Below are 25,791 nucleotides of genomic sequence, written 5' to 3'. Positions count from 1 at the left end.
ACCAAAACCACCAACACCACCGACTCGAACAACCCTGCATCAAGATGAGCCTAGTTGAGGCAAACCCCAACAACATCGCCGAGACGATCGTACAGCACCCCGCCGTCGTCGCTCACAATATGGCCGGCACCACAAGCGGTGATGCGACACCCCGCGCCTCGAGCCACAATGAGCCTCAATCGGACAACACGAAGAAGGACGTGAAGAACAAGGTGCGCGGATTGTTCGGACTCGGCAAAAAGAAGGAAGAGTCAAATGTCTCCAACAAGTCTTCATCGTCTGCCAAACCTGCAACGACCGTCACCAGCAACCCCTCCTTGACACGGGATACCTCTAGAGCTTCAGCTCGGTCTACGACATCGCCTTACGTGCACCCTTCATCGCCAAGCCGTGGAATGTCTACGTCCCCGCGAGTGCCATCCCCGGCGGGCTCCCAGATCTTCGAGCGAGATGTCGACAACATGTCAATTAAGCCTCAATCGCCCGCCATTCCGTCGCATATTCAGACCGAGAACCATATCCCTCCCGTTTTGGACGCATCATCCGAAGCCATCACAAACGACCATCTTGATCCGGATAGCGTCGAGATTGTCACCCACTCTCAGCATCAACCAGCTGCAGCAGCTGTCACCGGCGCCAACGGAAACGGTACACCTCACCCTCCCGATTCCATGGCTGCATCATGGACCGATGAGCTCCGTGCATTTGCGGATCGCGAGGACGCTTCCAACTACAATGCGCTCGATAATGCCGACGTGCGCAGGCTGAGCTTCATCTCTTTTGCCGACGTCGTGCAAGCCGAGCAGGGCGGCCACGGCGGCGCAGCAGGTTCTCGTGATTCCATCCATGTCGCTGGGCTGACGTCCCTCTCGTCCATCAACGCCCGCTCGCCCTCACCCATCCGATCACCCGTCTCTTCTCAGGGGCCGGGCACCTCGCCGCCAACAAGCAATCCCGCGTCCGTGAAGGGACTGGAAATGTCCCCCGGACGCAAATCTCTTGGCAGCCCCATTTCGTCCCATCACAACCTCAACATGAGCAGCGAGCTCAACATTGAGACTATGTCGCAAGCGCTCAGGCGCACGGGAAGCACGGATCTCAGCGGGGTCCGCAGCTTGCCCACGAGCCCGATCGAGGGGTCATTACGTTAAGGACAGGACAATGACGGGACGTTTGATGAAAATTGAAGCGAAAACAAAACAAATTTACGTTACGGAGTCGGAGGCAAACCGGAGAAACCATTGATACCAAAGTGGACGTTCTATGACTTTTCTTGTCGTTTTTTCTTCTATTCAAATGCTGCAAATTAGGCCAGCACTCGTTGATGGAGGCTAGCTCATCGAATTAGAGAGGGAGGAAACGTGTTTTTCTTCTCTTCACATGCGTTTTTCTTCTACCTTGATAGGGTTCGATTTTGGAGTTGGGCAAAGCAAGATAAACATTGATATCATTTGCTTATCTCAATCTGATGAGCGCTATACGTATGGCATGTGCGTGATTGGTAGCTTCCTTTTGAATTTGGGAACATCTTCCGTCCCCATCGGCCTACTCCCACGCCCAGCGATTTATGGCTTTCTGTTGCAGCTGCATCATTTTCTTCTGCTTCATAAGGACGTACGCAGAATTTCAGACAGCGAGAATGCAGGCTGATGTGAGACGACTTTGTAAAGACGCAATTTGCAAGGGGAGTGGCCCAACACATGTCAGTGGTGTACGTTGAGTGTGAGGATCCTGAGTCGGTTTGGTATCCTGATAGCGTACTAAACCGTCCGGATGAACAAGTTAGCGCCACCGGCCAAGGTAGTCCACGTGTCGCCGAAGGAAATTTTCTCAGATACTTCTACGGATACCTGAGTTCTGGCATCATGAGGCGTAGCTCAGCCGTGGGTCGGGCTATCATGAGGGTGGGAATCACATACTACACAGTCCGTCTTTCTCGTCTTCTTCTGGGCTGGTTGGCAACGGCTCAGATTTGGCATTTGATAATTGATCTCGCATGTGCAAGACCAAGTTTTTTCTTTAAGTTTTTTGTTTTTTTTCCGTCGCTTTTTTGGTACCATGTCATGATTGACGATAAACCCGCGATTCTTCTCATGCTAATTATCAAGATATGTACGCAGGGGTGAGGTAGTGAATAGAGGGCAGATAAATACATTGGGTAAAATAGGGGTCTTATACGGTATCATAAGTTGATCATTTTATTCCATAAACCCAACCTTTAACGTCCTCCCCTCCCCCTCTTTTCAATCCGTCCACCAAATCTCTACACACAGCACGACCGCTTTACCGATCATAAGTCCTAGCCTTGGGCATCTTCTTCTCCTCCATGGCCTCCACGTCCTTCTGCTTGTAAAAGTGCGGCGCCAGCTCGGCGAGCCACTTGCTCTCGATGGGCATGCAGCTGCGCATGTACTCCTTGGTCGTCTGCACGAGCTCAAAGTACACGAGCATCTTGGTCGGCGGGTCGACGCCCATGAGTACCGACGACGGGTGCACGTAGACGGTGGCGTTCTTCTTGACGGTGCGGTAGCTGTCGCCGCTGCGCTGCAGGCGCGCCGCGTTGGGGAAGAAGCCGGCTGTCAGCGCGCGCTTGATGGGCGGCAGGTTGGACGCGCCGCAGCTCGAGGGCGAGACCTCGACGCGCTCGCAGAGCTTGGCCAGCTGGTCGCGCACGTCGCGCGCACGCGTCAGGGAGCGCTGCTGCAGGAAATTCTCGCGCGACCAGATGGGCGAGAAGTCGCTGTCGACCCACTGGTTCCAAATGTTGAGCAGCGTCAGGTGGTCGCCGCCCTCCTTGACGGTGAAGCGGGCGCGCGCTGAGTCGGCGTGGATCTTCTTGTCCTTGGGGCGGAAGAAGAGGGCCGAGGCCTCGCTGAGCATGGAGACGACGGAGAGCACCTCCTCGACGCAGCCCTCTTTGTCGGCAGCGAGGACGGCCTTGGCAAGCATCGGGTCAGTGGGGAACTCGGCCATCTGGCGGCCCATCTTGGTGAGCTCGCCCTTGTGGTTGAGAGCCTGGAGGGCAAAGAGCTGGTTGAGGGCGCCGATGAGGGCCTCGGTCGGCGGCGGGTCCATGAACTCAAAATCGAGGAGCTCATTGATGCCTAGCGACTTGAGTTGGAGGACGACGCCGTTGAGATTCGTGCGCTGAATTTCCGGCATGGGCGACTCGTCCATCTCGTTCATGTAGGCGAACTTTGTGTAGAGGCGGAAGCACTTTCCGGGTCCGACACGACCTGCACGACCACTCCTCTGGTTCGCGGACGCCCTTGAGCAGGGTGTCACGACGAGGTTTGACATGCCGGTGGCGGGGTTGTAGACGTTCTCCTTGACGAAGCCGGGGTCGATGACATAGACGATACCGTCAATCGTCAAACTGGTCTCAGCGATGTTGGTAGCCAGAACAACCTTGCGAGCACCTTCTGGGGTCGGTTCGAAGATCTTTGCCTGCAGCTCCGATGGCAAGTTGGCGTAGATTGGACAGACAACAAGTTCCTTGACACGACTTCCCAGCTTTTTCGCCGTATCGACTATTTGTTGTTCGGCTGCGTCAATCTCGTCTTGACCCGTGAGGAAGACGAGGATATCGCCCTTGCCCTGCGTTGTGTGGATTTGGAAAACCGTGGTAATGGCGGCTGCCAGGTAGTTGGCCTCTGGCGCCGGCGTATAATAAATGTCAACTGGGTATCTTCGTCCGGGGATGTTGTAAATAGGGGCATCGTCGAAATAAGCGGCGAACTTTTCCGCGTTCATCGTCGCTGATGAAATCAAGAGTTTCAAGTCTGGCCGTTCCCTTGCCAAATCCTTGACCAGAGCCAGCAAAATATCGGTGTGGACAGTTCTCTCGTGAGCTTCATCAATCATGATGGCCGAGTACCCGGAAAGATCAGGTTCAGTCATGAACTCTCTCAGCAACATGCCGTCCGTCATGTATTTCAGAATCGTCTTGTCGCTCGTGTTGTCCTCGAAACGAATCGAGTATCCGACCTCCTGTCCGACCTTGACGCCAACCTCGTCTGCCACACGCGCAGCGACACTCATTGCAGCAACACGACGCGGTTGCGTACATCCAACCTTCATTCCATTCTTGGTGAACCCAGCTTCGTGCAGGTATTGCGGTAACTGTGTCGTCTTTCCGGAACCTGTTTCTCCAACAATGACCAGAATCTGATACTTTTCCATCGCCGCGAGAAAGTCATCTCGATATGCGTAAATGGGCAGGCTCTTCCTCGTCTCCTGGATTGTGAGCTGCTTCTTCTCTGCTGCCTCGATCTGCGCCGCCAGGAATTGCTGCTCCTTGGTCAATTTGCCCTCCCCTGGCATACTTGATCCCAAGTTCCATTTAATGTACTGCTCCTCATCCATGACGTAGGAGTAATCGTCGTTTTCTCTCTCCGACCTCTGGATCTGCGCCTTGGCCTTGGTAGCCTGCTCCCTTTCCCACTCTTCATGCTCCGTGACGAACTTTTCTTGCCCGTACTCATCCTTCTCCACGTATCTCTTGTACATCGCATCTTCTTTCCTCTTCTTGTCGATTTTGCCCTTCTCCGTAATGTAGTCCTCTGGTATGTAGTACCCATCCTTGTGGTCATCAATCTTGAGGCGTTCCTCCGCTAGCCGTAGAATCTCGCGGTTCTTGGTGAATTCGGCCTTCTCCCGCTCCGATAGCCTTACGCCGCTCCTCAACTCTTCCGTCTCCTCAGCGACCTGTTTGCGCAGCAGGGCAAGCTTCTCAGCCTCTCGTTTCCCGAGGTACATCTGTCGACTCTTCATGCGGAGATCCTCCATGTTCGCCTTCCGATCCACCTCTGGCCGTCGGCTCTCAGCCGTCTTTGACTTCTTGTCGTCCTTTTCCCGTAACCGCTTCGCAAACGCCTCGCGCTCCTCAATGTCGCGCTGACGCTCCAGTTCTTCCTTTGCGCCATCCGACAGGTCCGCGTCGCGGTCGCGATCATCGTGGCTAAGCTTTACCCGCTTCGACGCAGACTCTTTGAACTCGAGCTCGTCGTTGCCGTCCGCTTCCTCGGGTTCCGACAGTGGCTCCTCGTCCGCCCACCTGTCGTCTTCGTCTGCGTCTCGTTTGCGGTACTGTTTTGAGGGTCGGGCCGGCGATCTGGAGCGTGATCGTCTTCTCGAGGGTCTATCGCTACGGTCGCGATCCCGATGTCTTTCGCTCGAACGGTCGCGATGGCGCGATTTGTGCTTCTTCTTGTCCTTGACCACCTTGGCGGGACCGACCTCGTCGTCCTCCATCGGGAGGAAGGCGTACTTTTTTGATGCCATGGTCGTATGTATCAATCCAAACGTATGAGGTGTATGCTTCCACGAGATTTCCGGGGGTTTCCGGCTTGGCAGTCCGGAAAGAAGTTGTTCAACAAGAAGCCTGGAATAGGCCTGACGACGTCAAGTCATGAAGGTTGAGGCCTCAAGCAGTTGACGTGCCTGGGGTGTCTCTGCGCATTCGTCTGAACTTCAGAAGGCCCCACACAATTTAGCAACGAGAGTGGGGCATAAGCTGCAAAGAAGCCAGCGCCCAATGAACATGTCCGGATAACATGTCTTATCGGAACTGCGTAGCTCCCTTCTTAACACGTTGGAACTTTACATTTTGGGACAGCTGGTTTGCGCGCTTCCTTTGGATCGATTACCTATTATCTCCATACCCTACCTCACTTCTCTCTTTTTCTCTCCTTTCTTTCGCAACCCGATTTCTTTTCCGACAAGTCCTTGTCTTTTTTCATTCCTCTAGGGCTTAAGGAATCCAACAGGTCCACGAGTCAACGAGCATTTTCTCTCGCGCCCGGTTCATCGAAAGGAAAGTACTCTATCTCGAAGTACACCACAGGGGGCCCACGATGTACTTCCGAGGGGCAGCACTCGTGCTGCTGCTCCTATGCCTCGTCCAGCTGGCTCTCTGCGCCGAGGACTACTACAATCTCTTAGGCATCAGCAAGAAGGCCTCAGATCGTGAGATCAAATCTGCTTATCGCAAGCTGAGCAAGAAATACCACCCCGACAAGAACCCGTATGCATCTTCCTATTCCTCCTTGCCCCTACTCATTGCATAGAGCTAATCGGTGATTCCTATGACAACAGAGGCGACGATAGCGCAAAGGACAAGTTCGTCGAAGTCTCCGAGGCCTACGAAGCTCTCATCGACCCCGAAACCCGCAAAATCTACGACCAATACGGCCACGAGGGCCTCAAACAACAGCAGCAAAACGGCGGCGGCCACCGCCACGACCCCTTTGACGTCTTCTCCCGCTTCTTCGGCGGCGGCGGCCACTTTGGCGGCCACGGCCAGCGCCGTGGCCAAGACGTAAACGTCCGCATCGGCATCTCCCTCCGCGACTTCTACAACGGCATCAACACCGAGTTTCAGTGGGACAAGCAGCACATTTGCGAAGACTGCGACGGCACCGGCTCCGCGGACGGCAAAGTAGACACCTGCGGCGTCTGCGGCGGCCGCGGCGTGCGCATCGTCAAGCACCAGCTCGCCCCCGGCATGTTCCAGCAGGTCCAGATGCAGTGCGATGCCTGCGGCGGACGGGGCCAGGAGATCAAGCACAAGTGCCACACCTGCGGCGGCGCGCGCGTCGTGCGCAAGCCCACGACCGTCCAGCTCACCGTCGCCCGCGGCGCGGGGCGCGACAGCCAGATCGTCTACGAGAACGAGGCGGACGCGAGCCCGGACTACGTCGCCGGCAACCTCGTCGTCACGCTCTCCGAGAAGGAGCCCGAGATCGGGCAGGACAACCCGGACCGCGTCGACGGCACCTTTTTCCGCCGCAAGGACAACGACCTCTACTGGACCGAGGTGCTCTCGCTGCGCGAGGCGTGGATGGGCGACTGGACGCGCAACGTGACGCACCTCGACGGCCACGTCGTGCGGCTCTCGCGCGACCGGGGCGGCGTCGTGCAGCCGGGCCACGTCGAGACGGTCAAGGGCGAGGGCATGCCGATTTTCCACGAGGACGGCGACAGCGTGTACCACAAGACGGAGTTTGGCAACCTGTACGTCGACTACGTTGTCGTGCTGCCCGATCAGATGGAGAGCGGCATGGAGAAGGAGTTTTGGAGCGTCTTCCAAAAGTGGCGGGGCAAGGTCGGCGTCGACTTGCATAAGGATAGCGGACGGCCAGAGAAGCCTCCGGTGCACGACGAATTATGATGAAAGAAAAACAAGGAGAGAGAAGATGATGCCCCGTAGATGAACTGTGTGATACTAGAAATAGAAAGGCCCAATCAAAGTACATAATACGTGCTCTTTTGTCTGAAATTTCATACCTCTAAATGCGTTCTCGGTCAACCAAGCGCAATCATTAAACTCTGCTCATGTATTGATATCTACCAAAAGTGTCTCGAACCAGCGTCATAAATTCGTTATCTGTAACATCATGTCGTGTCTAGGTCCTAAGAATGTAGAATGTAAAAGCGCCGAGTCATGGCGTCGCAAGATTCATATAAGAGATCCAAAGAAATGGTCATAAATCGTCATCTGCTCTTCCTCCGCCTCCTTCGTCGGTCGTCATAATCATCGTCGTCACTGTTCTCTATCCTACGCGAGTCGCCGCCATGTTGCACTTCCTGAACCGCTCCCACCACATCCTTCAGCAGACTCTTCCAGCTGCTTTGCCCGCTGATCATGCCTTCAATGTCGCTCGCAATCTTCTGCACAACATCGCCATCTGTACCACCCACAGCCCATGCCCCGCTTGAATGCAATCCTTTGCCGTTTCGTGGCCGGCTTTCGAACGCCCCTTGTCTCCATCGCATGGCCCCCGAAGTGCCACCACCACCAACGGGTCGTCCCTGAGTATCAAAGCGGTCGGGCAGGACCTCAACCTCGTCTTCCGATTCTGGTGGTGTTTCGATTTCCCTCTTGCGGCGACGGGAGACCGATTTACTACTAGGTGGATCCGAGGAGGAACGTCTACGGTTGAGGACAGGCCGCAGTGTCGCCAGTTGCTCTTCGCTGAGGGCCGGTACTTCTTCCTCTTTCCTAGCCTCTTCCTCGGCCTGCTGCTCATGGGCTGAGCGGTGCAGCCGCAAGGTTTGGGATGATTGGGGTGACAGAGTAAAGGCAACAGACTTGGAGGAAGAATGTTGTGCCGTATGAGGACGCTTTGCGGATAAAGCGCTCGACACCGATGAAGACGCAGGAGATAAGGACCGAGACCGAGATCGCGGTTGGGACTGGGAACGAGACCTAGACAGTGACTCAGGGAGAAACTTTTTGACACGCTCTCGCCACTTTAAACCATCTGCGTTGAAGGTCAGCTTCCGATGTAGACACGAACGAAGAAATATCACAAAAGAAACAACGATTAGATCAACCCACCCTCACGACCCAGACCGGCTGGCTGGACAGCTTGTGGTGAGGAGCTACGAGATATGTCTTCACTCACATGGTCAGGACCAAATCTCGTTCCCGGCGGGCCACCGCCTGGAGGTGGATGACCACCAGCAGGCGGAGGGGGAGGATAGCCGCCGGCCCCGCCTGTGGCCATCGGTGGAGATGGCCCCATTGGCGGTGGTCCCGGAGGGTACACCGAGTCCGAGGACGGGTACGGCGGATACTGATCTCTTAGGTTGGCCGTGGAAATGTTGGGATGCTGGGTGAAGCCCGCGGCAGCTGCTGGTGGTGGCGGGTAGAATGAGCCGCCAGAGGCGTGTGGAGGTGAGGGAGGACGGCTGTAGTTGTCGTAGTACCCGTCATCCCGAGCATCCTCTTCATATCCTGTGATGGTTGTCAGTTCAACTGGGTTACTAGCGTGTGCTCGATTTGGGACTCCTTACTCCTGCGGTCTCTCTCTCTTTCCCTGTTCCTCATCCTGTCGTCTGTGCTGCGTTCCCTGCTGTAGGCGCGTTCTCTTGAGTAAGTCCTTTCGCGTGTGACGGATCTGTCTCTAGAGCGGGATCGGGCGCTTCTCTCCCTCGACCGTCTGTCTTCTCGCCTCTCCTCTCGTCTTTCCTCCTCCTCTTTCTCCTTCTTCTTTTGATACTGCTTCAGTCCAATCGCAGCGGCTCCCGTTCCAACTGCAGCCGCCGCCATGTCTCTCAATCGGCTCTTGCTCCTCTTCTTCGCCGGCTCGTGGCCGTCGTAATCATCGCCAGACATACGCCGGTGTCGACGGCGTCGCCTCTCGTTCGCTGCAGACTCATACCCGTCGTCCGGCGGGTAAGGCGGGTCGGTCGGCAGCGGTTCTGTTCCGTACTCAACTAAGCCTAGCTCAGGATCAGCGCTGCGCGGCTCGGAATATAGAGAGCGGGCCTGGGACCTGCTGCGCGACCGACGACGTTCACGCCGTTCCCGCCGGACTTCCTCCTCGTAGTCCTGCTCTTCCAGTTCTCGATCTACCTCGCGGTCCTTCTTCTCTTTGCGGTTCTTATAGATCTTGCTAGCAACTCCGCCTGCCAGACCAGCGGCGGCAATCTCTGCTCCAGTCCTGATGCGAGACTTAGACCGCGACCTACTCCTAGATTTGGACTTGGACTTGTTGCGGAAGTGCTGGACCAAACCCGCGGCGGCAGCCGTCGCAGCGGCAGCCTTAGCCACGGAGCGACTGCGGCTCTTCCGGCTCTTGCGGCTGCGGCTACGAGATCTAGATACAGAGTAGCTTGAAACAGAGTAGCCTCTGCCGCGGCTTCGACCACGATGCATTTCTTCCTTTTCGATTTTTCCACTCTGGTAATACTTTGCGGCGCCTGCAACAGCGAGCGCGGCGGCAGCAATTCCCAGACCGGTCTTGATGCGGGAGCTGCGACTGCGAGATCTCGAGCGAGACCCGTAGTGATGATCGTCGTGATAGGTGTCTTCATACGCGCTACGAGCCCGTCGAATGATTTCAGTGCCTAGGCCACCGATAGCAGCACCAGCAAGGACTTTGCTTCCACGGTTGGCACCAAGCTCACCGCGGCTGTCTCTTCGACTCGCAGCGAGAGCAGCGATACCGGCGCCAGCGAGGGCTCCCTCTGCAAGATGGCGTTTGTGATGATGGTCTGAGCTGGAGCTTCGGTTTCGGCGAATGACAGTCCGCTTCATGTAGTAATCCTCGTCGTCGCTGATGTATTCGCCGCGACCACGGCCTCGTCGGTCGTAGTGGTACTCACGCTCATCTCGGCGATACGGGCCAAGCTCCTTTGTCTCACGGCGGTAGTAGTACTCATCTTCGCGGGGATCGCGACGGACAACCTCGCGAGGGGACTCGCGCTCTCTCAGGACGACGATGCCAGGTTCCTGACGGGGTACGATGATGGGCGCGGGCGGTGCAGCTTCCTGAACAATAATCTTCTGGGGCTCCGGGGCTTGCTGACGAATGATGACGGGTTGGGGGATAGGTGGGGGGCTGACGGGAGAGTAGAACTCGGTCTCCTTGCGGTATCTCTCGACCTCTGCCCCGCCATGATCGTCTCGGTATTCCTCAACGCGCTTCTCGACTGTGACGTCTCCATCCTCACGGCGTTCGACACGCTTGTCGACTCTGACTTCTGTCTCGGGTGAATGATGATGGTGGTGGTGGCGATGAGACTTGTTAGAGCGGCGGTCCCAGTCAACGCGCTCGCGCTCGACTTCGATAACACTTCGATTATCGGCGACGCTGCGAACATCGTCGAAGCGGCCGGCATCGAAGCGGGGTGCGCGCTCACGTTCACGTTCGTACTCTTTTTCGTAGACGACGCTGCGGGTGTCACCTCTGTAGGGGTCAATAACTTCGCGCTCACGCTCGGTTACCGTGCGCTCAACAACCTGACTCCGGGAGTCAAAGGCGGAGCGCGGGCGGTCGGGAGCATAGCCATACTCGCCGGAGGTGCGCAGCGGGTAGCCCGAGTATCGTGACCGGCGGTCGTCTTCTTCGACTTCGACACGCTCAGTGCGCTCGACCCTCTCGACTCGGTTTGGTGCTACTTTGTAACGGCGAACTGTGGAGGTCTTGTATCGGTCTTCATCAGATGAGTAGTCAGTCGGGTCCCGGTAAACCCGAGTGGTTTCTCTATAAACTCCAGCCATCGCTAAATGCGATGGGGGCGTCGAAGGGCAACGCTGTTTTCGGGAAGCGGCAGAGAAATGTCAAAACGGGCGACAACGGTTCGGCTGGATGGTGTAGATTGGCAGGTGGGGGTTTGAACAAAGGATGTGCGATGATGACGGAGGGGAGCCCACGGATTAAATGGTGTGCATGTGTAGTCAGGTAGTGACTAGTTCGGTTTACGGGTGTACGTGGTAGATTGGTTTTATTTAGGAGGCTGGTGGGACTGTGATCGCCTTTGGTTGGGTGAGAGGATGGGAATCTGTCTATTGAACACACCAATAGACGAATATCCAGTCGATTCCAGCCCAGCCAACGTAATAAGGGTGGGTGATGTGAGAGGGAAGTGCCCGGGAGAAGGACAGAGAAAGGTGAGTGAGTAGAGAGAGCGTTCGGAGCGAGAGAAGACGGGAGAGAGGGGGGAAAGAATGGAGGGGAGGTGGAGGGACGGCAAGGGACCGTGGAAGCGAAGAGATGGAGGGGCAGCCTGTCGACCCGTCCGTCACCCGTGGGCCGTCCAGTTGGTGTTGGGCTGAGATGGGAAAGTGCAATGCTGCGTAGCGGGCAGGATCACACAGCGCTGTTGCCAAAGCAGAAACAGCAAAATCAGGGCAGGGCGACAGGTGGGCAGGTAATAATGTCCATGCCTCCCAATCTTACCTTACCTTCCTACACATCCTAGTCTACGGAGTACCTCTCTTCTACTATACCATGGCAGCCCGCTTCTTCGGACCTCGATGATCATTCTGAGGCATCCCCCTGAGGCTTTCCCTTCCATCCCGACCAGGGCGCCAAACATTGAGGGATGGGACGGGATCAGCCAGACCTCGTTTCTGGGCCCGGTCTTGTCAGTGCCCGCCGCCCAGGCCACGACTTGCGAAGACTCTAGGCGGCCCGGCCAAGGTCAGCGGACGGAAAGGAACTGCTATTGCAGTACTCATGTGCAGCGAGCCACGGATTGTCGAAGGGTGTCCCATGTCACCATCACATTCTGACCCTCGACCGCCCACGCTACTTACTACTATGTATATCCATCCAGTCTCCAGAGCGTTTGGACTCGACCAGGGCACAAAGGATGGGAGGCAAGTACCTAAGGTACATCTAACCCCAATGAAGTGCCTTTTTCTAATTTTTTGATAGTACCTATCCATTTCCAGGCAGCCTACCTTACCTATACATCTCGACAGTCTGCGACTCGGAACTACGATATGCTCGCTCCAGGCCTACCTACTATCGAAAGCTTGCCGAGGGGCTAGCGATGTCTATCAACGCTCTTACGTCATTTACACTGGCCACTGCGACCCGGAAGCCAACCCCACGAAAAAGAAAGAAAAAAAAGCATCAGGAACTCGTCAGTCGCCAGTCTACTAACTACGAGCGAGACACGAAGCGACAAGTTCTTCCAACATCAGTGAGAACATCGCTCCTCCTCAACAAAAACATAAGTGTACCAAGAAATCGAGGGATCACGGCGCAAGGCAGCCTTGTGACCAGGCAGATTTGGTGCGGCACGCCATCCGAAGCTAGGAGGGTGGGTGGCTCAGTACAATGACAGGCCGTGACATCCCCGGGCGGCCTTGTCATCCGCCCCTCATCCTTGTCACCCGAGACAGCTGGTCAGCTTTCAAGAAGACAAAGATACCCCGCGGACACATTTCAAGAGGAGGACAGTTCAGGAGAAGGTGAAGAGGTGCGAGAAAGCGCGCGCAGCCCCTGAGGCGGTTTGAGCCGGGTTTGCGCAGCAGGCGCGGAAACGGACAAACGAGTCGTCACGCAACCATCCACGCGGAGGCTATGTGTTAAGGTATTGTTTAACCCTCGGGAGAGGCCAAGCTAGCATTCTTGACATTCTTGACAGATCAGACGGCGTCCGTGGCGCAAGACTTCAAAGATGCATCGCGTCCATCACTCACCGTTTGAACCCTGGAAGCTTCTGCCCCGCATCATCGCAGCCTGGTGTCGTCATGGCACAGGTAGGCAATTACAGTTGCGCCCAATCCCATCGTTCCCCTGCACTATGTGCTGCTAGGCCATATTCTGGAGGCTGGAATCTCTCGGGAAGCGCGAAGAAACACTCCCAGCGAGAAATGCCCCCACATTGGCCCTGGTCTGGCCTCGTGGTCGATGGAGACGAGGTTGCCCAAGACACTTTCTAGTCGCTACCTTACAAGTCACCAGAGAGCCCAAAACTCCATCGCCAACTCTGTCATCATTTAATTAATTGTTTCGCGGGAGAAAGAAATCGGCGTGTTGGGATGGGCCCTGCTTATCTGCCACGACATGGCGCCCACTGCCAAGTTCCAACTTTCTTTGACTCTGCGAACACTACTGGGACTCTGGAAGGGAAACCGATTAGTTTCCCCCGGATCTGCTTCCAGGGAATGCTTCCTTAATTTGCTGCATTAAGAGTGTTCTTCCAAGGCCAGTGTGCCATCGGGAAACCTCATCGACATTGGTCCCTTCCAACCAGGCTAAACCGGCACTTGACCATGACCTGCAGGAAAACCCCCCTCCTCTCAGTGGCTCATCTGCACCGCCCACGCGTGCGGCAACGAACTGCTCGCTCGCCGTCTTTGTCCCTATGAAGTACGGAGTTTCCAGAGATCCCGAGGCCTCCCAAGCCTCCCAAGGCCCGGAGGATGGAGCTTGCTGGAGGCGCAGAGCCGCGCGAGTGCCCGCCTGCCCGCGTCCTGTCGCGGCTTGTCGTCGTAGCAGGTTCACCATTGGCCCGGAGGCATTCCATCAGAGATGGGGCTCCACGGCCTGCATCGCCGCGCCTCCCGGGGATCACCGACGTCCCGGGCAGCAGTTGACTGGAACTCTGCCAAGCACGATTCACGTATTCAAGGTTAATGGAGCCTTTTGCTACGAGCATCGAACTAGGTCACCACGCGTGGAACAGAATCGATTTGATGAAAAAGATGTATTGGCATGATAATCAACTATAACCATGGTATCAAAAAATCCAGCCAATCCAACACTCAGGGCCTCAACTGGAAATGTAGATTGCAGGCAAACCTGACCGTCTTGTTAGCCGACTGTATACATCGAGAACTGAGCAAACAAAAAGGTAACAAGTAATGTCGTTTCAGAATTTTCAGTGTGAATAAAAATCATTTAATAAGATATCAAATACAAATGGAGATTAATCCAAATCATCTTTAAGACGATGGGGAACAGTGTGCATGAAGAAAAAAGAATTTTCATACCTTCAGTGGTGCTAGAGGATCAGACGGCGCCTACAGATTGTTTTCAACCTTTAAAGCCACAAGTAGCCAGACTAAGACTTTCTTGGTGGTTCGTTGGATAATTCCTCTGCTCGCGCGTCTGATCCTCCAGAGTTGTCGGCATATGTTGGTTTTCTTGGTGTTGGACGAGAGGGAAGCGATCTTGAAAAATTCTGCGGCGGCTGCGATTTTATTTGTCAGGTGACGTGGGTCAGTGTTATGTAAGCGAGATTTCCGACAGTCTGGCGCACGTTCCACTTTTTCTGGCTCTGAGGCTCTCAGGACTAAACGCTGAGCCAGCTTTTAATACCATGGCAATTTTCATCAAATCCGAAAGTTCCGTCTAGAAGCCATCGGCCTTGAGCTGTCTAGTCAGCTGGTGTCTGAAATCATACTTTCAAGAGCCTGGCTTTTTTTTTTTTTTTTTCCGAAGAAAAAATAAATTAATAAACTCCCTAGCTTGGGTCGCTTTCCAACATGTCTAACTAATGTGAGGCATATGTTAAGCCTCCGTGGGGCTGATGGGACGAGCATCTCAACCACCCGGACTTCGTGGGCAGGTTTTGAGGATGTTTATCCGCGGTGAGAAAACCTGGGAAATTCATTAACGGATATTCCGCTGAAAAAGTCTCAGCTGTTGTGGTCAGAACCAGCACGGGTCTGGCTTTGATGTGGCAAAATGGCTCTGCGTGGATATTTATTCGAGAAGTATCTTCCCGCGGTGCTATGAGAGAAGTTCCTCGGACCCTGATTGTAAGCCAACGTTGTACACTGCATGGTTCGTACTTCATGACGAAGACCCGAGCTGTTGCAGTACTGAGCTTTCTCTGGCTCTGTCAATAAACGCAACTTCTTCACTTCCCTACGTGTTGGCCCCGGAGTATGGAATCTTATGGTGGGAGGACCAACCTTCTCTGGGGGCAAAGGGCCTCTTCAGAAGGCTGTGATAGACCATGTGCCTCTTTCCGTGGTTCTTTCTTGGATTTAGGGTTACGACTGCTCCAAGAGACTGCTATCGTCCAGGGGTGGTGAACTGTTTGGGTTCCCAGTGCCGTCTGTTGGTAAGTGTCGCGAAGTTTCATGCACAGTCCTTGAGGTGAGGAGACTTTTGCCAGATGCTGTGTTTGGTATGAATCATTTGACAAGCCATGTGAAGCCTGCCTATTTCATTTGGCCTGATAGCCGTGATGACTTACCAAGGCAGTCCGTTAGGGCCAAAGACAGCTTTTGGATCAATGTCTCTATAGGTGGCTGTAGCTCTTACCTAGGTAGGTAGCTTAGAAACCTCCGAGAGGCCAGTCAGAGATGTTGCCCTGATGGACGTCTCTGATCGTTCGGGGCCGGCTACGGTTCTTCGTCAGTGGAGACAGTCGGGTTTTTCTTAGTACCGTTGAATGGCATCAGGCATGTAAATGGAACCAAGAGCCCATGAAGAATGTCAAGCTCCATACATGATTGCGTGCTTTGCGTGTCAATGGTGCAATACATTCATCCACTACCGACTCCAGGGTAGGAATCTCGTTGACGTTGGTCGACCCGATCCGGCACCCGGTAGCCCCCCACTGACAGGATGCGCGCGACGGACATTATCCGGACCTTGCACGCCGGTTCTCCATCGGCAGGGAGTCATGAAACTGCAGAAATTTCTCCATGGCGAATTCACGCTTGCCGTCATCCCAACATACCCTGGCACTGCAGACTGGACTTAGCAATTGAAGTACACTTGGGATTGCAAGAAGGTCACGGCGGGTTTGCTGCTTTCTGAACTTTCTCTCATTGCTCTTTGCTTGAGATTTCCCGATCCTGCCAGCGACCGATCCCCCCCACAGTCAATCACATTGTTTCATGTTCCTGGAAGCATTCCATCCAATCCCGGCTACTCTCCAAATCAAGTAAAGCAGCATTTCCAACAAACCTTCCTAACAGAGTTCCATTCAAGTCAACCAACCGGCACACACCATGAGCAGCCCGCGCTCCCGGCCCCGCTTCTCAGACGATGAAGTCGGCAGAGCACGAGCCAACCCTCCGAACCCGGCATCACCGCCGCCCCCGTACTACTCCGACCCGGACTCAGAAACCACCACCGCCACCGTGGCCACGCCTCGCGAAGACCAACCGCTCCTCCGCGACCCAGCCGCCGCCATCGAGGCCGGCGAGTCATGGAAGCCGCCACGAGGGTTCCTCTGGATCGAGCTGGCTATTATGGCCAACGTCTTCCTCTACGGGTTTGATGGGACCATCACGGCGGCGACGTACGCCGTCATCAGCTCCGAGTTTGACGCCGCGAACACGGCGAGCTGGCTGACGACGTCGTACCTCGTCACCAGCACCGCGTTCCAGCCGCTGTACGGGCGGTTTTCTGACATTTTCGGGCGGAGGGTGTGTTTCTTTGTTAGTAGTATCACGTTCGGGCTTGGCTGTCTTGGTTGCGGGCTGGCGGGCGACGTGGTGCTTCTCAACTGCATGCGCGCTCTGACTGGGTTTGGAGGCGGTGGTCTTATGACGATGGGTGAGTTTACCAGTCCATTTGCTCTCAAATCTGCCAAAAAATGCTGCGTTGAAGGGGGACTGATATCGAGAAAATAGCCACGATTGTCAACTCGGACATGATTCCCTTCCGCAAGAGAGGCATGTACCAGGCCCTCCAGAACGGCATGTTCGGCTTCGGCGCCGTGGCTGGTGCTTCGTTTGGTGGCTCCATTGCTGACCACATCGGCTGGCGCTGGTGCTTCTTGCTGCAGGTGCCCGTCTCCATCATGGCACTTACTCTAGGGGCCCTGGTGATCAAGAACCCCGAGGGCGGGTTCGATATTGACACCAACGACTGGAGGGCCATATGGTCGAGGGTGGACGTTTCTGGAGCACTGCTTCTGGTTGTAGCCATCTCCGTGCAGCTCGTCGGCCTGAGCTTGGGCGGCAACGAGCTTCCGTGGGGTAGTCCCATCGTCATCGGCACGCTCGTGGGTAGTGTGCTTTTATTGGCGTTATTTGTGCTCGTCGAGGCGCGGACAAAGGCCATTCCCGTCATTCCACTGAGGATGCTCCGGGGAAAGTTGCCCATTTTTACGCAGATTTCCAATGTTTGCGCGGGACTCTCGGCGTATGCGGTACGTAGACCTCACATGGACTAGCCATCCACTGCTCGAAACGTTGGCTTTATGATTGCTAATATGACTGTGACTATAGTACCTTTTCATGCTTCCGCTCTTCTTCCAGGTAGTGTTGCTTGACTCGGCGACTAAAGCTGGCGCGAGACTGGCGATCCCATCACTTGCCACGCCTCTCGGGGGTCTATTTGCGGGCATTGTCATGTCTCGCTGGGGCAAGCTCATCTGGCTCGTCCGAGCTGGCGCATTCCTGATGCTGTTCGGCAATTCACTCGTCACTGCCCTCCAATTCCAGGACTCGCAGTGGAAGTATCTCGTTTACATCTTTCCAGCGAATTTGGGTCAGGGTATCATCTACCCCGCAATTCTCTTCACGACGCTGGCCTCGTTTGACCACGCCGGTGAGTATCTTCTTGAGTTAATCAGTCAATTGTAGCATGAGTCCAACCCAAACTGAACTGACACCGCCTCAATTAACATAGATCACGCAGTTTCAGCTTCGACGGTGTATCTCGTTCGCTCTTTGGGCACAGTCTGGGGCGTGGCGATAACTTCTGCCATCGTGCAGACAACGCTCAGTGTGCGACTACCCGAAGTCCTCGGCGACATCCCCGATAAGTCGAGAGTATGTTTCCTTCCTGTCACTACTAGTATGGTCTTTATGAGTGGAAATGACCCCGTTACTGACAAAAGCTCTTCTCAACTCAGCTCATCGACGAGATTCGGCATTCCGTGACAGCCCTCAAGACCCTCCCTGCAGAGGTGCGCTTACCCGCTCGCCATGTCTACTATGAGGGCATCCGGTATGCCTTCGCCGCCTCTACCACGTTTGCCGGAATCGCTCTCATCGCTGCACTTTTCGCAAGCCCGCGCGGTCTGCGTAGCACTCACAAGTAGACCATTGCCGGGCTGAAGGGGCTGACTGCAGCTTCAAGCTCTGTTATACTGTGTAGTGGGACTATGTCAGCAGACCTCTGGGTAAAGAGTATTGAAGCGCGAACACAATTATCAATATGTATTAGCTCTTCGCAAAATACCCAGTTCAAGAAGTCAAAGCATGCCATGAGGGACACTCAGACCGGTATCGACTGAGAAGATATCTGATTTATGGCAACTCAGAGACCCTCTAGTTCTAGCTTACGCAGATAACTTTGTGTGGCACCCAACATTTCTGATTCAATGAAAAGATTATGCCAGCTTCAATCTCTTGGAGGGGAGGCAGTGGGGTGGATCTGCTTGTATCTCTTTAAAGGCGCCTTTCGACAACTGTACATGCTGCTTTCTGGCTTATCATTGGCATCATAGAAACCTCCGGCGCAAGGTCTTTTTTATCGCCAGGCTGGCATATCATTTCAATCTCATTCGTTCAAGCTTGGCTATTGGTGCTGCTAGAGTACTTTCTTACTTGCCCCCGTATTCGCGCTTATCTACTCATTCCCCGTAGGATCTTTGCCCTGGTCTCGTTTGATGTTGCACACAATATGCGCCACTTCCTTTCCCGTCCTACTTTTATCAACCTGCCTTGACTCCTTTTCAGGCTCCGCCACACAACCACACTTGGAACCCAAAGGATCGCTTGCATACAAAAGAACCCCACGTGAATTGCAACCGATAGACGCCCAACTGCCAGCCTGATCGACTTTTTGACTTGGGAAGGGCCATCGAGACGAATACAACCACTGCAAACTCTCAGTCGGCATGGCATGGCCATCTCCATCCTTCCTCGATGGGTATGACCGGCACGACAGTCTCATTTGCAGTGAAACTTCAACACAGCATCCATAAAAAGTGAACAGTGACAAATTGAAATGGTGTAGCCACTCAAGACCATGTCTTGTGTGCTGCCAACTGCGGTGGCCCGTTGGTGAAGCGAGACTCTATCAAAGCCGGGCGCTGAAGTAAATCAATTTTCAAGTCGCACATGCAAAGCATATCCCTACTTGATGCTGATCTGGACCGCAGCAAGGCACTGCAAAACTCAAAGAAGGAGGGGGGACTGCACGTCTTCCTGATAGTGCGCCATCCCCCCCCCCCCCCCCCCCCCCCCCCACCCCTCCCCTCCCCCCCCCCACCACCAACAAAAGAAGAAAAGAAAGCAGCCAAAAAAACAAACACAACAAAACACGCCCCCCAGTGGCCCCCCCCCCCCCCCCCCCCCCCAATGTAATACTCTGTCACAGCCTGATGTCGAAGATCAAGGAAGAGCGCATAAGGAGCGACCCAAATCCATAAGTACCAGGCTCCAGCGCTCATTACCGTCCCACTCCCTTACCTCGAGTTTCGGCATTGTGCTCGAGGATCCTGGACACCGGCAAAATGAACATCTTTTCGTTCCTTTTCGTGCTTAGCTTGGCACGGAATGCTTTCGCCGCCGATGATACCAACACAAAGTTCACATACCCCGTGAAACCGGCCGGTCTTGAAGGCCCTACCTTCGAATCAGGCCAAAATGTCGTCTTCAACTGGACGACAGATGCTGACAAGCTTAACTTGCTTCTCTGGACAAACAAGAACACCCGATCAATCACGTTAGGAAGTTAGTTCTGTGCGGATTGGTATCGCTTGGCTTTGGGCATTGAGGACTAACTATGCTATATCGTTAGAGAGCATCTCGTCCAAGTCCTTCACTTGGACAGTAGACTTTTATGCCTTTTCGAAGACCGACCCGCCCAGCGACACGTACTATTTCCTTGGGCTTTTTGTTGATGGCTCGACGAGCACTTCGGCTCAATCTTCAAGATTCTTCATCACACTACCTGATGGGAGTGAATCCGGGTCCACTTCAACTTCAACACTCCTCACTCCTTCGCCAACTAGTGATTCGGCAACCACAACTTCATCGAAGAGCTCTTCAGCAACGGCGGCAAGTGTTACTTCGACACCCGGGTCCGGTACTGAAGGTCTCGGCGTAGGTGCCATAGCTGGTATCGTTATCGGGGCCATTGTGGGAGTAGGCTTATCCGTTTGTGCAGGAATTCTACTGGCGAGGAGGAGATATCGGGGGAATAGGGATCTTGGTGATCAAGGGAATAGTCAGGGAGAAATCCAAGTTTCACCAAAGATCGCTGCGGACGCCAAATACCATTCTCCTCCTGTACAAGAGGCACCCGGAGACGGGAACATTTCTCGGTCACCGCCACCAGTTGAGCTTGGATAGGATTTACGCGAATACCAGAAGTCGTACAGTCGGACTCGCCATATGGCCTTTGGCATGGTATACCCAGCGCGCTCGACATTGCGAGTTGCTGAGGAACTCAGTAGTTATGAACTGGATTTTGCTTTTGCTTCGTTGATCATGGCGCATCGCGAAAGACGTCTGAATAATTTAGATAATACAAGATGTAGACGAACGCTTCCATTTATGGCAAACGTTCAATTTCCTTCCTCGATGATTAGTAGAATGTGATGTCAGATTGGAACTCCCTTAGACAGGAGTTCAGGATGCTGAAGATCTGAGATGGGTTTATTCGCTCGCTTTCGTTGTCTAATCAGTCAGCTACTGGCGCTGCCCCAAGTTCGAATTGACTCAGTAAGGAGTCCAATTTTCAACCTTAAGGTCCTTCGCTGCGACCGAGTCGCTCTGTTTCCACTCGGCGATTTCTGAAGTTTGCGACGCGAAGTGTGATAGCGGCATCGTTTAACCTAACTGTAGGCAACCCGGTCGGCCGATCGGCCGATGTGACTGGCTGCGCAATCAATCTGCTGGAAGCCGACAAATCTATATGCAAAACACTCGAATTACGCATTTCAAGACAAGAATGTCGCAATTTTGAGCTTCTTATGACAAGGAGGCTTATCGAAGTCCCTCGCCGGATGACTCAAGTCTAAGATGGTAGTTTGAGTGAAGAGTGAGGACGGCTACATATCAAGGTGACCGAGGGGCCAAGCTTATAAGAACGGTAATGTGAATAGCTCATCTCCTTCTCATCCTCTCAAAACAACAGCTTCAAAGACAACACCTGATCTAACAACTACTTTTGTTTCTTCACGAACTGGGAATCGCGCTCACAGAATGTCCGAAAAAAAGATTCTTATCCTGGGAAGCGGCTTGGTGGCCAAGCCATGTGTCGAATATCTGCTTCGTAACGCGAAGAACAAGTTGACAATAGGTATTCCATTCCGCTTCCATTCGAAATCACTATCAGAGGTCACTAACAATTTTGTAATAGCTTGCCGAACCCTTTCGACAGCCGAAAGTTTGGCTTCAAATCACCCTCGAGCCAGCGCTATTTCTCTGGATGTGGCGTCTCCAAAGCTCGATAGCCATATGGCATCTCATGACCTGGTAATTTCACTTGTCCCATTCATTCATCACCAGAGTGTCGTCGAAGCTGGCATACGTGGCAAAACTCACGTCGTGACCACGAGCTACGTGTCTCCGGCGATGAGAGAATTGGAATCTGAAGTGAAGGCTGCCGGAATCACGGTTTTGAATGAAGTTGGCCTCGATCCTGGTAGGACATGATTCCTCACAACACCAAAGATCATTAAGCTCATGCATGAACCCCTAGGAATCGACCACCTCTACGCTATACGTATCATTGACGAAGTTCATAGCAAGGGAGGAAAAGTACAACCAACCCGACTACATGCTCACGCACTACCCTTTTTCACCAGACTAACAATGCAAACGCCAGATCAAGGAATTCCATTCGTACGCCGGCGGCCTCCCAGATCCAGAGTGCTCCAATAACCCCCTGCGCTTCAAATTCTCCTGGTCGCCCCGAGGCTCGCTCCTTGCGCAGCTCAACCCGGCATCCTACCTCCAGAATGGTCAGATCGTTAATGTTTCCCGCGAAGATCTCATGAAGCAGGCCAAACTATACCACGTGATGGATGGGTACTCGTTCCTCGCATATCCGAATCGGAACTCCGTCCCTTTTCGGGAGTTTTACAGAATTCCTGAAGCGGAGACGGTTGTGCGCGGGTCGCTGCGGTATGAAGGGAACCCGGCTTTTTTGGCGGCGTTGACGAAGCTCGAATTGCTGGACACGCAGCCACTGGCATGGCTGGAGAGGGATGCTGATGGTTTGATGTTGCGGGAGGTTTTCGGACGGGCTGTTGGTGCTGCCGGGACTGATGAAGAGTAAGTCATCCAAGCATACATGCTACTAGTTCAGGCTGAAATACTGATGTATCAAAAAGGACACTTACCACCCGCATTGATGAGATTTGCGAATTTCCGGACATCACTGAGAGGAACAGAATCATTGACGGCCTGCGATGGATCGGGCTCTTTTCCGACAAGCCGGCAACCCTCCGCGGCAATCTCCTAGACACACTGTGTGCGGAGCTCGAAAGGCTCATGAGCTATCAGCCCGATGAGAGAGATCTGGTCATGCTCCAGCACAAGTTCATCGTTGAGTGGAAAGATGGTAGTAGAGTAAGCATGCACGCCGCAACCACCTCCCCTCTAATTAAGTCAAAATCTGACGGTGACCCGCGTGAATAGGAGACCATCACATCGACACTGGAGCTCTTCGGAGAACCTGGTGGGCATTCAGCCATGGCCAGGACCGTAGGTGTTACCTGCGGTATTGCTACCCAGCTATTAATGGACGGGGAACCTGCTTTGAATGTGCCGGGGGTGTTGGCACCCTACACTTCAGAGATCTGTGACCCCATTCGCAAGTTGCTCGAGAAGGAGGGGATTAGCATGGTAGAAAAGACACTCTGACGAGTATGGACGGGAGAACCCCCTTCACGATCGAGATAGCTCCGTAAGACTGGTATCACGCACCATATTGTGGTCAATAAAGGCTCGATCCTTCTTTCGCTTCATCTTGTGTTAGCTTTCGCCAAATCCAAACATCTTGACACTGTTTCTCCAGGCCGCATCAGCAACTTCATCCACACTCAACCCCTTGAGCCCCGCCACGACAAAAGCCACCCTGTCCATGGTACAACTCTCATTTCTCCCCTTCACCATGAGGCCCAACTCGAACTTGTCCTTCTTCTTGCTCTGCGGCAAAGCCGACGCGTTACCAAGATACCTCTTCGCCACCTCCGAGCCCGCCGGTATCTCACCCCACGGTGCATCCGTCTCGATTTGTAGGCGCTCCAACGGAATATCGCGCACCATCTCTAAGCTTTCCCTGTCCTGGAAGCTGAAGCCGTTGACACTGACGTCGAAGCCGAGCTCCACCAGGGTTCTCATCTGAGCCGAGGCGCCCACAAAGGAGTGTACCAGCCCGCGGCGGGGGAGGTTAGGCAGGTATGGCTTGATGATCTCCACGAAGTCATCGTACGCAGCGCGACAATGGAGAAACAGGGGCAAATCCAGCTTTTCCTCGACAAAAAGGTCCAACTGCCGCTTAAAAGTACGAATCTGCGCCTCCTTGGACGCGTGGTTCAGGCGGTCATAGTCCAGCCCCAACTCGCCAAACGCAGCCAACGGCGATGGATTGCCTTCCGATGTGGAGCTCAACGTTTCGCGGACGACCTCTGCCAATTTTTTGAAATGACCTTCCTCGCCGCCATCTTCTTCAGCATCGGGCTCCGCGGCGTGATACGGATGGATGCCAATCGTCACGAAACACGTCCCCGCTGGCCGCGATCTGGCAATGGAGAGATTCTTGGCTGCGTCGCTGAGGAACATGCCCGTGAGCATCACCTTGTCGACGCCTGCGGCCGAGGCGCGGTCGAGGACGGCGTCAAAGTCTGGTTGGTGGTATTGTTTTCCCCTGTAGAAGCCGGCGAAATCTTTTGCTGTTGCTGTCACTGCGACCTAGTGTTGGTGTGTGAGATTTAACTTGAAGTCATGATGTAGGCAGATAACAATCGCATGTAGTTTCGTGATGGGGGCTTTGGGGCTCGTGAACTTACATCTGCGAATCGAAGTTTGGTCTTGGGTTTGGGGGGTGCGTTTGCCGGGAAGCCGGCAAGCAGGTCCGACGTCATGACTATGAGTGTTATGACTTATTGGAAAATTACAGGTTGAATTGTGATTTATCCTGACTATATCAGAGGCTTCGACTGAGCGTTAAGCGATCCCATTGATATGTTTTGCTAGCTAGGAGGTGTTTCTCTTAGTCCCTCCTGGGATTCCCCCGTGTTCCCCCCGCTTCGGTGGGAGATAGGCTAGTGGACCCGATGGCTTGGCGGGGCCGGTCTCGGCCGGACCGGCTTTCGGCTCTGGGACCTGCAACGAATTACCTCCAGATGATGAGTATAAGCATTTTCCTAACTTATGATTTATTGGACTAGTCTTTGTTCCACATGTCTCTTTCGCATCTTATCTTGATCCTGCTTTGGTTTTTGGCGTGCAAGTTTCTCGTATCGTTTTGGAGTGATTCGCACAAGAAAAGCACGATTGTTGCAGCAGTTGAGACACTGTATATGTATTTCATAACAAACTTTGATAGATTCTAATGAGACGATCAAGAGACTGTGGCTAGATTGAGGAGTAAGATAAGGTATTGAGCTCATGGAGCCTATTCCTCCTGCGTACGTTGTTGCAACTTCATAGTGGCGCAACGCTTCAAGATGTCAAAACCCAAGTAGTAGATAGTCCATCTCGCGTAGGACATCTCGCGTAGGACGGCACTTGAACATGGCATTAAATAGAACATCCTGTCATACAATGTATACATAGATCCCGCTTCAAGCCAATTCCTTCTCAAGCGCATCAGCCATCTCCCCCAACGTATCAAACTTCCAATCAAACACCTCGCGATCCCTATTCCCCATCACCGCCCCAGGCCTCACAATCCAAGACGACTTGATACCGGCCTCCTTGGCCGGATGGTGATCATGGAACTGACTCTGCGCCGTCTGCAGCACCTGCTCCTTCTCAACCCCAAACCTCTCCTTCACTTCGCGCAGCATATACGTAAAGTTGCGCTGGTCGGGCTTATACGAACCGACATCCTGCGCCGTGACAACAAGATCAAACGGCACGCCCGCCAGCGGCCCCGCGTTGCTGAGCGCAAACGAGTCCCGGTCGACGTTGGAGAGGACGACGAGCTTGTAGTACTTGCCCAGCCGGCGGAGGGCGTCGACCGTGTCCGGGAACGCGGGCCAGGAGCCGACGGAGTCGCCAAATGCCTTTGAGGCTTCGGCGGACGGGGGCGGGGATGCGAGGCCGAGCTTAGCAGCGATTTGGGGGTGGATCGTGGTGAGGAGCTGGGCGTAGGGGAGGTCTGGGGTTCGGGCCTGTTGCGCGGCTTCGCATTCGTGGTAGGTGTCCAGGAGGTGCTTGCGGGTGAAGTCGGTGCGGTTGTTCGCGTCTAGGAGGGGTTGAAGAGCTGTTAGGGCGCCTGTTTCCCAGTCGATCAATGTGCCATAGACGTCAAAGGTTAGGACGCGGAAGTCTTTGAGGCTGGTCATGGTGGAATGGATTTTGGTATTATTGTTATTGTTGATAGGATTCAATCTTTTGGGCGTACTTGTGCGGGGTCAAATCTGATCGGCGGTGTTTAATTGATA

General features: G+C 54.0%; 10 protein-coding genes across 10 annotated transcripts; 6 read left to right on the top strand and 4 right to left on the bottom strand.

Moving 5' to 3' along the window:
• Window positions 1–44: 44 nt before the first annotated feature.
• On the top strand, window positions 45–1,151 carry CTAM01_01024 (uncharacterized protein; the record flags this gene model as incomplete). Its single annotated transcript, XM_060517068.1, has 1 exon — window positions 45–1,151. The coding sequence occupies one exon, from the start codon at window positions 45–47 to the stop codon at window positions 1,149–1,151; it is 1,107 nt and encodes a 368-aa protein (XP_060388530.1).
• Window positions 1,152–2,283: 1,132 nt separating this feature from the next.
• Window positions 2,284–5,283, bottom strand: CTAM01_01023 (helicase associated domain-containing protein; the record flags this gene model as incomplete). The annotated part of the gene is made up of 1 exon (XM_060517067.1): window positions 2,284–5,283. One exon carries the CDS (start codon window positions 5,281–5,283, stop codon window positions 2,284–2,286), a length of 3,000 nt encoding a protein of 999 aa, XP_060388529.1.
• A 572-nt stretch (window positions 5,284–5,855) lies between these two features.
• Window positions 5,856–7,171, top strand: CTAM01_01022 (DnaJ domain-containing protein; the record flags this gene model as incomplete). Its single annotated transcript, XM_060517066.1, has 2 exons — window positions 5,856–6,025; window positions 6,097–7,171. 2 exons carry the CDS (start codon window positions 5,856–5,858, stop codon window positions 7,169–7,171), a joined length of 1,245 nt encoding a protein of 414 aa, XP_060388528.1.
• Window positions 7,172–7,494: 323 nt separating this feature from the next.
• CTAM01_01021 (uncharacterized protein) lies at window positions 7,495–11,011 on the bottom strand (the record flags this gene model as incomplete). Its single annotated transcript, XM_060517065.1, has 3 exons — window positions 7,495–8,264; window positions 8,342–8,740; window positions 8,800–11,011. 3 exons carry the CDS (start codon window positions 11,009–11,011, stop codon window positions 7,495–7,497), a joined length of 3,381 nt encoding a protein of 1,126 aa, XP_060388527.1.
• A 756-nt stretch (window positions 11,012–11,767) lies between these two features.
• Window positions 11,768–13,843, top strand: CTAM01_01020 (uncharacterized protein; the record flags this gene model as incomplete). The annotated part of the gene is made up of 5 exons (XM_060517064.1): window positions 11,768–11,933; window positions 12,070–12,125; window positions 12,644–12,720; window positions 12,889–13,003; window positions 13,625–13,843. The coding sequence occupies 5 exons, from the start codon at window positions 11,768–11,770 to the stop codon at window positions 13,841–13,843; spliced, it is 633 nt and encodes a 210-aa protein (XP_060388526.1).
• Window positions 13,844–16,216: 2,373 nt separating this feature from the next.
• On the top strand, window positions 16,217–18,261 carry CTAM01_01019 (major facilitator superfamily transporter; the record flags this gene model as incomplete). Its single annotated transcript, XM_060517063.1, has 5 exons — window positions 16,217–16,766; window positions 16,844–17,364; window positions 17,444–17,765; window positions 17,847–17,989; window positions 18,073–18,261. The coding sequence occupies 5 exons, from the start codon at window positions 16,217–16,219 to the stop codon at window positions 18,259–18,261; spliced, it is 1,725 nt and encodes a 574-aa protein (XP_060388525.1).
• Window positions 18,262–19,680: 1,419 nt separating this feature from the next.
• Window positions 19,681–20,521, top strand: CTAM01_01018 (uncharacterized protein; the record flags this gene model as incomplete). The annotated part of the gene is made up of 2 exons (XM_060517062.1): window positions 19,681–19,900; window positions 19,968–20,521. 2 exons carry the CDS (start codon window positions 19,681–19,683, stop codon window positions 20,519–20,521), a joined length of 774 nt encoding a protein of 257 aa, XP_060388524.1.
• A 1,110-nt stretch (window positions 20,522–21,631) lies between these two features.
• On the top strand, window positions 21,632–23,041 carry CTAM01_01017 (saccharopine dehydrogenase; the record flags this gene model as incomplete). Its single annotated transcript, XM_060517061.1, has 5 exons — window positions 21,632–21,818; window positions 21,876–21,913; window positions 22,002–22,450; window positions 22,510–22,747; window positions 22,817–23,041. 5 exons carry the CDS (start codon window positions 21,632–21,634, stop codon window positions 23,039–23,041), a joined length of 1,137 nt encoding a protein of 378 aa, XP_060388523.1.
• A 111-nt stretch (window positions 23,042–23,152) lies between these two features.
• Window positions 23,153–24,264, bottom strand: CTAM01_01016 (TatD family hydrolase; the record flags this gene model as incomplete). Its single annotated transcript, XM_060517060.1, has 2 exons — window positions 23,153–24,091; window positions 24,190–24,264. The coding sequence occupies 2 exons, from the start codon at window positions 24,262–24,264 to the stop codon at window positions 23,153–23,155; spliced, it is 1,014 nt and encodes a 337-aa protein (XP_060388522.1).
• Window positions 24,265–24,966: 702 nt separating this feature from the next.
• CTAM01_01015 (haloacid dehalogenase) lies at window positions 24,967–25,692 on the bottom strand (the record flags this gene model as incomplete). Its single annotated transcript, XM_060517059.1, has 1 exon — window positions 24,967–25,692. The coding sequence occupies one exon, from the start codon at window positions 25,690–25,692 to the stop codon at window positions 24,967–24,969; it is 726 nt and encodes a 241-aa protein (XP_060388521.1).
• Between the last annotated feature and the right edge of the window lie 99 nt (window positions 25,693–25,791).

Source organism: Colletotrichum tamarilloi (genome assembly GCF_030869305.1).
Source record: "Colletotrichum tamarilloi strain Tom-12 chromosome Unknown Scaffold_2.1, whole genome shotgun sequence".
In the NCBI taxonomy this organism is placed as follows: domain Eukaryota; kingdom Fungi; phylum Ascomycota; class Sordariomycetes; order Glomerellales; family Glomerellaceae; genus Colletotrichum; species Colletotrichum tamarilloi.
The sequence above is the reverse complement of the archived record's forward strand: the minus strand, read 5'-3'. Positions and strand labels throughout refer to the sequence as shown.